The 14,148-nt window shown below is 34.1% G+C and overlaps 1 protein-coding gene across 2 annotated transcripts; it reads left to right on the top strand.

Annotated features, from left to right (window-relative positions):
- The first annotated feature begins 695 nt into the window (after positions 1–695).
- LOC113767414 (truncated transcription factor CAULIFLOWER A-like) lies at positions 696–13,119 on the top strand. 2 transcript variants are annotated; one of them, XM_027311502.1, is made up of 9 exons: positions 696–756; positions 989–1,192; positions 7,672–7,750; positions 7,861–7,925; positions 8,024–8,123; positions 8,219–8,260; positions 9,433–9,474; positions 9,625–9,740; positions 12,587–13,119. In XM_027311502.1, exons 2-9 carry the CDS (start codon positions 1,008–1,010, stop codon positions 12,684–12,686), a joined length of 729 nt encoding a protein of 242 aa, XP_027167303.1. In that variant the 5' UTR covers positions 696–756; positions 989–1,007; the 3' UTR covers positions 12,687–13,119. The 2 variants fall into 2 exon arrangements, with proteins under 2 accessions (XP_027167303.1, XP_027167302.1); XM_027311501.1 differs by lacking the exon at positions 696–756 and having other exon boundaries at positions 871–1,192.
- The last annotated feature ends 1,029 nt before the right edge of the window (positions 13,120–14,148 follow it).

Raw genomic sequence — 14,148 nt, 5'->3', positions numbered from 1 at the left:
GTAGACATCTCTGTATTTCAATAGATTGCCTTATTCTATTAGTTCTAGAAAATATTTTTCTTGAACTTTCTACCGATTCATAGTCATATTTGAATGTCTTTTTTCTGGCACCAAAAAAAAATCTTCCCAACTTACTAATCTTGGTTGGATACCTTAAGCGTATTTCGGATTAGACAAAGAATAATTTTTAATGTATAACTTGAATAAAAGGGCCCGGACCAGACTATAAATATAATAAACTAAACAACCAAATGGAAATCCTTGTCAAACTAATCCTAAAGGTCTGAACATTTTAGGAAAGCATTTATTATTTCAAGAAATTACTTGAAACTTCATTGCAAAGCGTCCAATTTAACCAAAAATAAAAAATAAAAACTGAAATAGACTGATTGGGGCCTGAGATGGGGGCGCCGTCACGCGTCACCAGTCCAAAATAGTGAGACAGATTGCAGAGAAAATAAACCCCTTCCGTACTATCCCCAATGCGCACGTGTACGAGTAGTCCAACAAACTTGTGGTCCACCCAAGTCCAGGCAGCCAGTAACGACCCTTACAGGCGCTACCCACCAATCACAATTCGACAACGCTTTTGACGAAACCACTCTGGTTTTTCAATACCACACATCTGAAACAGTGCCAGTATATCTATTTTACCAATTCTTTTTTTTTTTTATTTTTGGCTTCTGTTTCAAAGTTTCAGCACTTCCCAAGACAAACACGCACTCGAGACCAAAACAGCATATGGTCACATATTTGGTAAACATTTCAATTCAGCTGCTTCTTACCGCATTTGCTCTCTCCCCTTTTTCTCAGTCGAATCTATATATATATATATTCTTGAAACACATACTTGTCCATCATTCATTTGCTTCACAACTCACAAACTTGTCTTTTTTCATTTTGCACGAAAAGTTTAGAGACATGATTATTGGTATATAGCGAGAATATTAATCGGTTTAATTTGGATTTTCATCTTTTGATTTAACAGCACGAGAGAAAGAAGAAGAATGGGGAGAGGACGGGTACAGCTGAAGAGAATCGAGAACAAGATTAACAGACAAGTGACTTTCTCCAAAAGGCGATCTGGGCTGCTCAAGAAAGCTCATGAGATCTCCGTGCTTTGCGATGCTGAGGTTGCTTTGATTGTGTTCTCTACCAAAGGGAAGCTCTTTGAGTATGCTACTGATTCATGGTATGTATGATAATCCTCTCTTGTCTCTGTTATTGGGATGTACGTAGTGATTGGTTTTCATGGATCATGATCTGTTTGGAAGATTCTTTGCCGCTAAAGATTTTCATACAACCCTAACTTAACTGATAAATTTGCATTAGCATCATGTGCTCATTAGATCCAATCAACCGCATCTTCCGCACTCGCTTTTATTGGTCTTTTCTTGATTTTAGATTTCATGATGACCTCTGTAGAAAGATACAATGAAGTGGCTAGTTTCTGTTTGGTCTTGAGCATTAGTCAAACTTGTATTACTATACATCCACTAAGTTCCTCAAGATCTTTCTTTTTTTTACCCCTTCCCATATCTGATGCTTTTTTCCTTAAAAGGCATGTTTTGTCAAAATTCATGCAGGAACTGTGGTTTTTATTTTTATCTTTTTTAAAACTTCTCTCCGGTATATCCGCAACCCCATTTTTCCCGTTCTCTACTGTTTGTTTTCTGTTCAAAATGTGGGCCCTACGATTCAGAAAAGTTAGTAGATTGCATGATTTTTCTATATCAAGCTCGAAAGTTGATCTGGGTTGGAACAGAAACAGTGAGAAAACGGGTAAAAGGAGCTTCTTCATGTCCACTTCAGAATTAGGTACTATTTTTAAGCCTCCAGATACTTTGTCTACCTGGAGAAGAAAATGTTTAAAGAAAATTAGTGTATACAAATTAGCTGGTTACATTCCCCAACCCCACCCAGCCCTCCCACGCCCCCCCCCCCCCCCCCCCCCGGGCCCAAAAAAAAAGGCTTTTTTCAATACATATTTTAGTAATATAAAATAATTTCAGCTATCCTTTCTACTTACTGAACTTTTGAGAGGCTGCTATTTTCTACTAGGAGGAATAAAGTACTGTTCTATTGCCTTCATTTCCTACTAGTTTTCAGTAAGTGACTAACTATATATTGCATGGTTATTATTTTTGGACATGCAGTATGATACTTTTGTGGTACAACATGCAATATATGTAATTAAGAAATCCCTTGCGTATGTTAGCGTACAGTAGTTATGCATAGTGCTAATACACGCACAAGCATCGAATATCTATATTTATATACTATATATAAAGGGAAAGAGGAGGGATTAGTCTAAATTTTTTGTGAAATTTTTTATAATTTCTATTTTACCCTTTAAATAAAGGGTAAAAATAGTATGGTCATCTTCCTAAAATAAACACACAAATATACACACCTCTATTTTTCTTGCCTAACAAATAAAGGGTAAAAATAGTACGGTCATCTCCCTAAAATAAACAACAAATATACACACCTCTATTTTTCTTGCCTAACATAACTTTCAATAAAGCAATAGCTATCAACAACTTTTTGTCTAAAAAAAAGAAAAAATATAAACACAATTCTTCTATCCATATTTCTACAAAAAAATAAAACTTCCAACAACTCCTAAAAAATTTAATAATTTTTCTTTTAAAAAATTTTCCTTCTAGATTTCCATACACACATAGGTGTGCCATTTCCACTATTATTAAGGCACAAACCCCAAAGTTGGAGGAAATTCTCTTCCTCTTCCATTCTTTATCAGATCAAATCAAATTGCACAAATTGTTGCCGACACATTATCATGTTAAAGTTTTGGATGAAAAAGGCACAAATTTTCGTTTAGCATATCATATCAGCACTTCGATAAAACTAGTTTAAAAAAAATTAGCAGAAAAAAGGCAAGGTCTAAGGTCTAATGTGATATATCCTGATTCATTATTGTTGTCTTCTTTTTCCTTGTATACACAGTAGAGGTGGCAAAATGGGCGGGATGGGCGGGATTTGCTTGGGTTTGAGATGGAACCGAGTCATATGGGTTTGGGCCCAACCTTACCCATATGTGTTTTGGGACTAACTTGGGCGGGATCATTTTAGGATGGGTTTAGATTGATCCCGCCCAATACCCAAATCCATTTTCTACATATTTTTTTTCCTTTAATTCATTTTTTATTTTTATATAATTTTAATATTTTTGATTTATTAAATTTCTTTTAGTTTTATTAAATAAACATGCAAGTGCTTTATACTCAAGATTCCCACCAAAAATTGGATTAACAAATAAAGGAAAAGATAGATATACAGCCATATTCCAACATATATCAAGATGGCCAAGGTCCTTAGGATGTTGAATATTTATCCTTATCATTGTCCAAGGATGACAGGTCTAAACTAACTGAAATGCTGGAAATTCTTGTGGATAATGACTAGGAAGACTACTAGATTATATTCGCTGGTATGACTATAAAAATTGTTAAAGATAATTTTTGAATCTAAGATTCCGTTTGGATTGACTTTTTTTTCAAAAAATAAGTTTTTCAAATACAATGTTACAGTAATATACAATAACTCAAGAAACATCCCATCCATATTAATATATCAAATATTTCAAAAAAATTTTATAGTAAAAATTTTTCATATACACTGCTACAATAAAATATTTCAAAAACACCTACCAAAAACAGCTAATCCAAACGGAGCCCTTGCCATTTGAGCCCAATGGGTACCCAAGTATTTCCCATCCTTTCCCATTCATTAATGGGTATAGTTGGGATGTGTCCCAACTTAAACCCAATACCAAATTATAATACCCATCCCGCCCAAAGTTCCTTTGGGTATGGGTAGCCCATTGGGACTTGGGACAAATTGCCAGCTCTAATACACAGTAAACCTTACAAGGCTAATCAGATTATATGTGTCATGAAATTTTTAGTTACTAAGAAACTGAACAGTCTAATTCAGAATTTTTACATCGATAATTATGAACTTTTTCAGCTTTGAAAAGTACTAATTTCTTGTAACTTTATGACGAGCGTACTATTGTTCTTGTAGTTCACAAAGAATAACTTAATTAACTAGATTAAAATGACATGTTAGTCAAAAAAGGAGTGTAATAGTCCATCAACACTTTTGTGTGGCATCTACGGAACAAAGAAATACTAACAATGTTCGCATATTAAAATTTGAGTACTGTTTAGTGGCTTGCTTATTATCTTACGTGCCAGGCAGTCAGGCACGAGTAGTAGATTAACTTTACATCTCGCAGTAAGATACATCTTTATTGGCACTAACTGAGAGTCTTTCCCATCTGGCTAGTTCTTTTTGGTTTTTGTTCCCTCTGAGTAAAAGCTAGGTGAGCTAAACATTTAAAAGAGAAGCAAACTTATTCTATTTTGCTTTTTCATTTTAATGAAGTAAAAGCGACATTTATAACCTTATTTCATTTTCTCAGACCATTTTAAGGTGAAATCTGCACTAGTTGATTTGAGCAAACTAATTCATCTTTAAGCTCTTCACATCATATACCACCTCTCAATACTTATTCCTTTTCCATCAATTTCTTGCTAGTGGTTGTACTTGGGCGTTTCTCAAATGCACCTTACCGTGTTCGAATAAATTTCTAGGCATATCTTGTTATCAGTATGGGAATATGAGATACTTGTGACTTTTTCCTGCTATAGATTCATCTTGGATGTAACAGTGAATGGCATTATACTACGGCAAAGAGATTTGAATGTGCAATTGATCATCACTAGACCTGGCAATTTTGATCAAAACCTAACAACCCACCCGACCCACCCACTAATTTGAGAGGTTGGGTTGGGTAAGTTAGGTATTGGGTCAATTTTGGGTTAGGTAATAAAAATCCACATATATTTTGGACGGTTTGAGTATTTGTGTTAGACACCCATTACCCAACTTAAGGTAAAAAAACAAATAAACAAATTAAAATCAAGAAACAAGAAAAGACTAGCGACTATGTAATGAAGCCAAATGTTGGATCAAGCAAAACATCCCCTGGCCAAAGTTTTATTTGGCAGGCTTGTCCAAGTCTTATCTATAGTTGCTTCCTATTCCGTGGCTTGAGCTCTTCTATAATATATACATATTAGCATAGTAGTATTTGCAATTTGTGAATTGTTGCGAAGTAATAATTGCAGACATCATATTATATCATACTAGAAATTGGATTTTTTTTTTTTTTTTTTTTTTTACATTCTTTCAGGCGTACTGCTCTAATCATTATGGTGATATCCTAATGTGCATCCTAAACTATATTGAAGCTAGATATGATCAACTAAAAATCCCTGCAAATTGTTGTTGTATCCAACTTGGACCAAAAATTATTGCTTCGGTCTCTTAGTTTGGACCAAAGCTATACCCAGTTTGAAAATCCTTACTTGTATAAAAAATAATGAGTTCATCCAAGTAATAGTGTGTATTTTAGTGTATTTGTATGTGTAAAAATAACGTATTCCAAAATAGCTTAAGAAGTGGGTGTGTATTTGTATTTGTGAGTGTTTTAGTGTGTGAAAATATGTCTATTTATGTGAAAATGTGTTTATATGTGTGAAATTTTTTTTTTTGTATGTAAAAATGTATTTGAGAGAATTTACGTATCAAAATCTATTAATTAATATATTGGGTCATATTTGGGTCATGGGTTTGAAATAACTCAATATGACTCAATCCAAAATTAACCCAATTTAAAGTTAGACAGGTTGGATGTAACCCATTTAAATGAAAACCCAATACAATCTGCCCAAAACTCGCTCAATTGCCAGGTATAATCATCACTGGCAAACATACAGCAATATCTTTCTATATTTATACTTAAGACACTTGCGGAGTCCAAGAAAACTAGGTGGCTTCTCACACCATACACTTCCATAAGTCTACGGCTATGTACCTTACAATGTTGTGCTGTGACTTTCCATTTTCAAATGGATACACACACTAATTACATGTCTAGTTTTATAGAATGAAATTTATACGCTCAAGATACAACGGTTTTGTCTAGTTAAGCTGACAAAATGTGCTTGACACCGTCATATCTGCCAATACAACTACAAAGCTTAAACAGATTTATTTTTCATTAATTACTCTTAAGTTATACGCCAATGGTTGTCACATTAGGTAAATCAAGAGTGAATTCTTCATCCAATTTAGCATGTCACTTGATGTGTAGAACTGAAAGTTTTGACAATCTTATTCTTGTTAATTAACAACAGTTATCAATCTAAACAAGAAAATGTCCAAGAATAAAATTAATAAGAGAATATGTCATCCTTTTGAGAGCCTATAAAGCATCTTTTTCCCACATTGTATTTCAAGGCCAAACCAGATATTGTAGTAGATTGTTATGTAGTTTTAAATACTTTTAGCGCATGACATTTGATTAAATTTTGAAACATGCACGTGACAAGAACTTGTACAAATTCATAATATGGATGAAAGAAAAACATGCAACATGAAACCAAGATGAACCTTCTTCATGCTGAATCTTGTTCATTTTAATATGTCAAAGTTAGTTTACACTTTCCCTGTGTGATTGCCACATTGCCAAATGCTGGAAATAAAAGCATTGCCAATAGGTTCTACTGAATGGCCAACGCACTAAAGATATCCACTTCAAAACTAGAAAACAAATTGAAAACTCCTTCTTGGCATATTAGTCAAAATATGTTTGTCCTATGTATGAAGCTCCATCACAATGATGCATCAGCATTGACCACAACAATGCGACAAAACTGAGGAATCCTGAGCATTGGCTTTAATGAAGTTCTAGATTTTTTAGATTATGACGCAAATGTTCCCGAATAAGCAGCTTAAAACTAATGAAAGACCTAATTTTGAGACAGGTTTGTCAATTTGTGTAATTTTTGTACTGATGTCAATTGGTTCTTGTAAGTGGCATACTAAGAGATTGACATATATGTGAGTTATGAAGTCTGTTTTGCTAAACTTTGTTCAGGTTTTTACAGTTTTCCTTAAGAAATCGTTCAAAGAGCCATTATCTTTTTAATAAGCAACTTTAAATAGGATGCATCTAGAAACAAAAACATCAAATTGAGTTGTTTAGGATTCTCGTGATTGCTATTAAAACCAACAAGCGTCTCCCTTCAAAGAAAAGTAGCAGCATCTCTTGAGAGACCTATATCCTTTAAAGTGAAAATAAAATCTTCAGCTTGTTAGCTATGTTATTGGACTCAGTACAGGAGTCTCACTGACACGGCTAACTTTAGTGCAAAAGGAGGACTCATACACAAATATAGCAGGGCAAAATGAAGAGTTCGGGTAACCTAATGTGTTACAGAAGTTGTTGGTGTTTGGAGGATTTGTTGTTGTCAGTGTGTTTAAATTTCTTCATCATCTAACAACAGGTCATTCTTATCCAGCTCATTCTCCCTTCCAGCTTGAACCTTGCTATTCTTTCACTGGAAAAAAAAAAAGAAACAAAAAATTTAATACAAATGCTGCTAGTCAAATTATTTCATCTCTCATTAGCAGAAATCCAAGAGATAGGCTTTGTCACATGGAGTATAGATGGACATGTCTATCAAAAGTATCTTGGGCATTTCTTCACTTGACATTTTAGTGCTAGACGATCTAGAAAGTGACTGGAACATTTATTTCCTATTGATAGCTTAACAAAATTTTCTTCTCTAACAGCATGGAAAGGATCCTTGAGAGGTATGAAAGGTATTCCTATGCAGAAAGACAGCTTGGGGGTGCAGAAATCGAGTCACAGGTTTACGACTAGTACCCGACTGAAGAAACTTCACACAACAAATGTCTCCCTTAACTAGATCTTCTTAAGGAGATGGGACTAATGGTCAAAGCACTTAAAACATTTTGTAGGGCTGCTGGAGTCTGGAACATGCAAAACTCAAGGCCAGGATTGAAGTTCTACAAAGAAACCAAAGGTAGAAAAAAAGGAATCGACAAAATTTCCGTTTATTTGAAAGACAATTTTTTCAATGAGAGAAGTTCAAATGCATTATTTTCCTCTTGACATCTGTAGGCACTATATGGGAGAAGACCTTGACAATTTAAGTCTCAGAGAGCTTCAGAATTTGGAACATCAGCTTGATACAGCTCTTAAACACATCAGGTCAAGAAAGGTAAAATAAATAGAAAGTCTTACCGTATCCAAGTTTCTTGTAACGACCATCAAGGAAGTCCATTAAGCTGATCAGAAATTTTCCTTTACTTGCAGAACCAGCTCATGTTTGAATCAATTGCTGAGCTGCAGAAGAAGGTGAGAGCCCTTAAAATGAATATTCTTCCCATGCCTCCAAGAATACTTTTGAGTTAATCACAAATTGATGGTTATTGCGTGGTCCCAAAATTGTTTAAGAAGCAATATGTTTTTCTAAAGTAAAAGGAGCAAATTTGAGAGTCAGTTTGGCCTTTTCAGTCAATATAGTTATCCAAATCGTTGACAATACTTTGTTAACTATCAACACTTGCATTCTTTAGTGTGGCCTGAATGCCTACAAGATATGTAAGTGAACCCTGATTACAAGATGCACATTCACAAGAAAAAGAAATTACAGCGTCAACTGGTTTGTCTTATTTTGTTTAAATTCTTTGTTGTTCCCTTGAGAACTAAACCGCCTGATCAACTTGCAAAACAAAGATTAAAGAAATAAATCGCTCAAGCATTTTGGCTAAATGAAGCGTGAACTAAGTACCTCTGTTAAGATGATTGATGCCTCTTTGAGGATTATGCCTAATATAAAAGGTTGGTGGCACGTCACCTGTGAAACACAACAGCCCAACCTACACTATTGCTTCTACTAAATCTACACAATATAGAGAAGCAAAAATTTTTTACAACACCTAACTAATGCTCAATATAGTAGTAGGAAGAAGAGAAGTAGAAGATAGTTAAGAGATAATAAGCCAAAGTGCATAAGACTTAGTTGCTAGAAGCCTAAATAGATTTGAGAAATTCTATTTATTGGTTGAGAAATTAAGAGTTACAATGTCAACGTTAAGTAGAATAAATTCCTCATCTTTTCGTCTACAATTTAAAAAAGTCTAGGTTGATTATATAATGGTAAAAATCACTAATGAATTCATAAAATCACCCGTATCCTAGGTTACAAAAGTCATAGACATAAATCACATTTTAAATAAGTTAAGTGGAATAAATACCTCATCTTTTCAGCTACAATTTTAAAAGTCTAGGTTGATTTTATAATGGTAAAAATCACTAAATGAATTCATAAAATCACCTGTATCCTGGGTTACAAAAGTCATAGACATAAATCACATTTTAAATACATAAGCTATATTTTGGTTAAATTTGTAGCTGAAAATTTATTAAAAAATATGTAACTTAAAATGTTTGAATTCAAAAAATTAAACATGTGATATTTTTATTAAAATATCCAACATTCTTTATCACTTCTTGTGTTGTGGCAGGACAAGGCACTGCAGGAGCAAAACAACGTGCTTGCAAAAAAGGTGATGATCTTTGTTCCTCTCTTGCAGACATTCCAAAAAAAATGATTTTAATGCTATCAAAACCCATATTAGCTGTTATACTTACCCAAAAAATGCATGCTGCACACAATCATGTACACGCTGAAATAAATTTTGGGAGCCAAAATATAGGTGAAAGAAAAGGAGAAAGAACAAGCCCAACAGCCACAGTGGGAACAACAGAACCGTCACGACCTGAATTCATCATCATTGGTTAGGTCACAACCAATCAACTCCTTGAGCATTAGGTACTTTTTCTGACTCTCCATTTTCTAGAATATATTTAGGAATATCATTCTGATAATAAGAGTGAAATATTAGCCCCAAAAATATTAAGAAGGATTGTTGGACAAAACTTCACTTGAATCGAAATGATAATGTGCTCTTTTTTTAACATATTCGTTGGACGTTAACGAGCTTTTTGGTGGAAAATGAACATCTTAAACATTTAAGTCGAATTGGCCTCTTTTTTATCTTGTCCTGGGCATGTGAATTGGAGAGTCTGCTTGGATTGACTTTTTTTCGCGTTATTTTTGTTTGTGGGATCTATAGTAACAAACCCCAAAAATACACATTCAAATGCACTAAAAATAAAACTAAAAATGAACTTCAAAATTCTTTCTTCTTCCACACACTACTACCATAGCCATCCTTTCCCCTCTCTCTCTCTCTCTTATTTGTTTTTTAATGTCTCTCTCCTTCCCCTCCTCCCTCTTCCCCCTCCCTCTTTTCTCCCTGCTCCTCCCTCCGTCTTTCCTCCCCTCCCTTGCCCTCCCCCTCTTTGGTTGCGCTAGTTCTAACCAGAGATGTGCGACTAGAGAGAAGGAGGGAATGGCAGCCATGACTAGAGATGTGCAACTAGAAATGGGGAGGGAGGGGAGGAGAGAAGAGGAGGAGGGGGAGGTTGGTGGTGGGTAGTGAAAATTTTTAATATTTTTATCACTGCTCCAATAAAATTTTAAATTTTAAAATACTTCAAATATATATATATATATGTATATTGAAAAATATCCAATCCAAACAAATCATTCTATACTAGTTGTTTTTCACATATATTGTTACACTAAAGTTTTTGAAAAACATCTAATCTATACCGAGTGAAGTTTTTAAAATAGTTAGCCTTTTTTTAGGTCATCAAAATATAGGAATTATGCAATTACCTTACCAATTATACATTCTTTTATCCTATGTGTCTTGTGGAGACCCTGCATAATTTAAGCGGACAAACAAAATGGCGATGTATAGCCAAGTCAAATCCAAGTAGAAAAAAATAAGGACGTGCTGAGTTAGTATCCACCATTTAGACATGGCCAAACTTGAAAATTTTGTAACAATTTGCGAAGAATATTGTATTATCCAGAAAAGAGAACAATTCTGGTTTTTGAGTGCGTGTTCGTTTGAATTTAAACTTTCTAAACCATATTGTAGTTTCTTGTTGAATGTAGCTAACTGGCTTGAAGAAATTGGCGCAGTATTTAGTTAATCCTCCATCGTATCTGGATTTAGCTTTTGTGATAGAAGTGCTGTTAAGAAGGCTATATATATTAAATGGAATTTCTTTCTGTCAAAAAGGAAAAAAAAAAAAAAAAGAATGCCAAACGGGTTATATTTTGCATTAATTTCATCCATTTTACAAGCCCGCATAAGCTTAATTTAGTCGCATGAAATAATGTTGTGAAACCTAATTTGTTTGTCATGTTGAAAAAAAATATTGTCAATGAGTTACTATGCAAAATTTGTGCGAGTCAGTGATTAATTTTCATTCCTGAAAATTACAAAAGTTTGACTATTTTTATTTATTTAAGTAGGGTAGAGATTGGATTTAAGAAATAGGGAGGAAAGGGAGAAGGGAGAAGGGGCAATTAACCCAAGACCTCTATTCCTACACGTTTACTAAGAATTTGTTAAATAGATCATATTTAAAACTTAACAAGGATAAAAAAAATTGGCATAGGATTAGTAGATGTGACTTGTGAGTGAAATTAAACTAGGGTCCTTTCTTGGGTCAAATCTTGTATGTCAATAATTTAAGTATTATGTAATTTAATCTATTGTAACATTCTGAAATCTTCCCTCAATCTAGTTTGGCTAGCGATGTAGTAAGTGCCATAAATTTCGCTTTGTTCTCATTATCGAGTTTTTGGAGAAAAACAATCATGTACTAAAACATTGCATATTAGGTTCAAAGGAATATTCACGTTGGAGAAATTATTCACGTTTTCAAAGATTAATTTAGTTTTAATGGTCAAAAGGAATATTCTTTACCTGAAGCTTGCATAGGTTCATCTGACATAATTTATAAGACTTTCAAGTCCTCCTTAAAGAATAAAGTTGTATACAAAACATCCAAGTATTTGTAAGGTATCAAAATTATAAACTCATATATGTGTGTGTATATATATAAGGTTTCAAAATGTAAGGGTTTTTTGGCTAAACAAAAAACTACGCATTGGATTGTAAAATGTTTGATAACTTATCTTGAAATGAGATGTTATTTTAACTTTGGATATGTAGTACAAATTCTTGATATAGTGCAAAACCTCTTTAAATACTTTGGGGGCAAGAGTGGAGCAATTCACGAAATCAACAATTTTTTAAGGACATTTTGGAAAATTTCGAGATATTCACGTGGTGAATATAGCTTCATGAGCGTGTAGGGCCGACTCATATTGGCAAATTTACTCACACAGAATCAAAAGGAGAAAAAAAAGGATCACTGACAGCTAGGCTTCTTTTCAATAGAAGGTAATTTTGCAGAGCAGTGAAATAAGCACGATCATACATCATCTGTCGACTTCTGAAGTCTTTCCTGAATTTGGTTTGGCTAGAGATATATAAGCTGCATAAATTTAAAACTCTCTCACATAATCTTTACAAGACTTTCAAGTTTTCCAAAAACATGTTTAAGTAGGAAGTTGAGTAATGGTAAAAAATGTTACCCAATGATTATTTCTCATTACAAGCAAAATATAGTTGACTGCTGAAATTGTGGATGGGTTTTTGTCGCTATGTGAATATAAAGTTCCTAATGGAAATATACTTCGGGGAGAAATCAACTATGAGCTAGCCATTGTGTTATGTCCCATATATGCAGTGAAACGTACCATCGTGGTGGAGATAATGAAGCTGAAGGAACTCAGAGCAGCCAAACCAATGCAGTCATGCACCCATGGATGCTCCGCCAGATGAATTGAATTGATAGAAGATTACGGCGGGTGGTTTTGGCCACAAACTACTAATGATAGGCTTATAAATTGTTGAAGAACAATGTTTAAAAGCTGTGCCTACCATCCATTCCCCGCGAAAAGGTAATACTAATGATGTAAACGTGTGCTGTAAAACGCTGTGGCTGTTACCCAGAAAAAAAGTTCCACTTTAATTCACATGTTACGGTATGCATGAATGAGGATTGAAATACTATAAAGTAACCCTACCATGTAAATATCTGTGTATACTAGATTCAAAAATAGGAAGCTCATCTTTGTGAGGAAGCAAGACCTATACATGTTGGTTCAGTTTCTTTTCGTGTCAACTTGTTTCATTTGGTGATTTGAATTGGCCTGATTGGTGAAGTAAGGCTTGATCAATGTCACAGATGCATATTCTAGAGAATAAAATTATTAGCTAGGAAGCATTTACTAATTTTAGTATATAGTTTGTCCTACTTTTCTGTTTCATGGAACTGTGCATATTAGGAAAATTACCAACTTGGTCTTCTTTAATTTGGTCTCACAACTTGTCGTAAAAAAACAATTTAGGCCGCTGATTATGGAAAAATGACGAATGCAAGACAGGTGGAAAACTCCAGTGAGATAATGGGAGAGGTCAAGCAAATATCACATGCGCGATAGACTATCGACAGATTTGCTATATGGGTCCTTTGTGTTTGGACTCAAAATAAATGCGGTCTGGAGATGCAATACTTTAGCGGTTTTTCATTATTGGTCCACTGTATTTGAACTCATAAGGCTAGTTAGTCCTATATTTTCAAAATAGTGGATCAATTTAGAACAATAAACAGCATTTGACTATAAACTAAAATTCAGAACTGTGATCTTGAATAGGTCGACTTCGATGAGTAATAATGATATGATAGAGCAAGTTGTCCAAGTTTCAAGTTTTGACTCGGTGTGGGTTCCCAACGTCCAATCACACGAGCTTGTGCTAAAAAGGTTAAAGATTCACTTCAAGCATTAGTTCATTAACATTTATATTCTATTGGGGAATGCAAGATTTCTCACTTGAGTTCAATTGAGGTGGCATCGCCTCATTGATCAATTGCTGGTAACCCTCTAATTGATTCCAAATTGACGAGGTGCTGCCTTATGATTGGTCAATTAGTGATAGTTCTCCCAATTGCATATGAAAATAGTGATGTGGTAAGTTTTGATTGGATGGATGATGCTAAAATTTGGCCTTTTATTTTCAACATAAATCTTGTTAACAACAAATTGGGCTCCCTTTTTTTTATTGTCCAACAAATCATTTTTAGCTACCAATTTTTAGCAATTAATCATTATTAATAGCTAATTGACAATATCATTTTTTTGTCTCCTAACAAACCACATTTAATTATCGATTTTTTGCTATTAATTATTTTTTCCAACAAATCACATTAACAAAATTTTGGGCTCCTTTTTTTGTTGTCCAACAAAT

Source organism: Coffea eugenioides, chromosome 4 (assembly GCF_003713205.1).
Source record: "Coffea eugenioides isolate CCC68of chromosome 4, Ceug_1.0, whole genome shotgun sequence".
In the NCBI taxonomy this organism is placed as follows: domain Eukaryota; kingdom Viridiplantae; phylum Streptophyta; class Magnoliopsida; order Gentianales; family Rubiaceae; genus Coffea; species Coffea eugenioides.
This window is presented reverse-complemented; position numbering and strand designations above follow the sequence as displayed.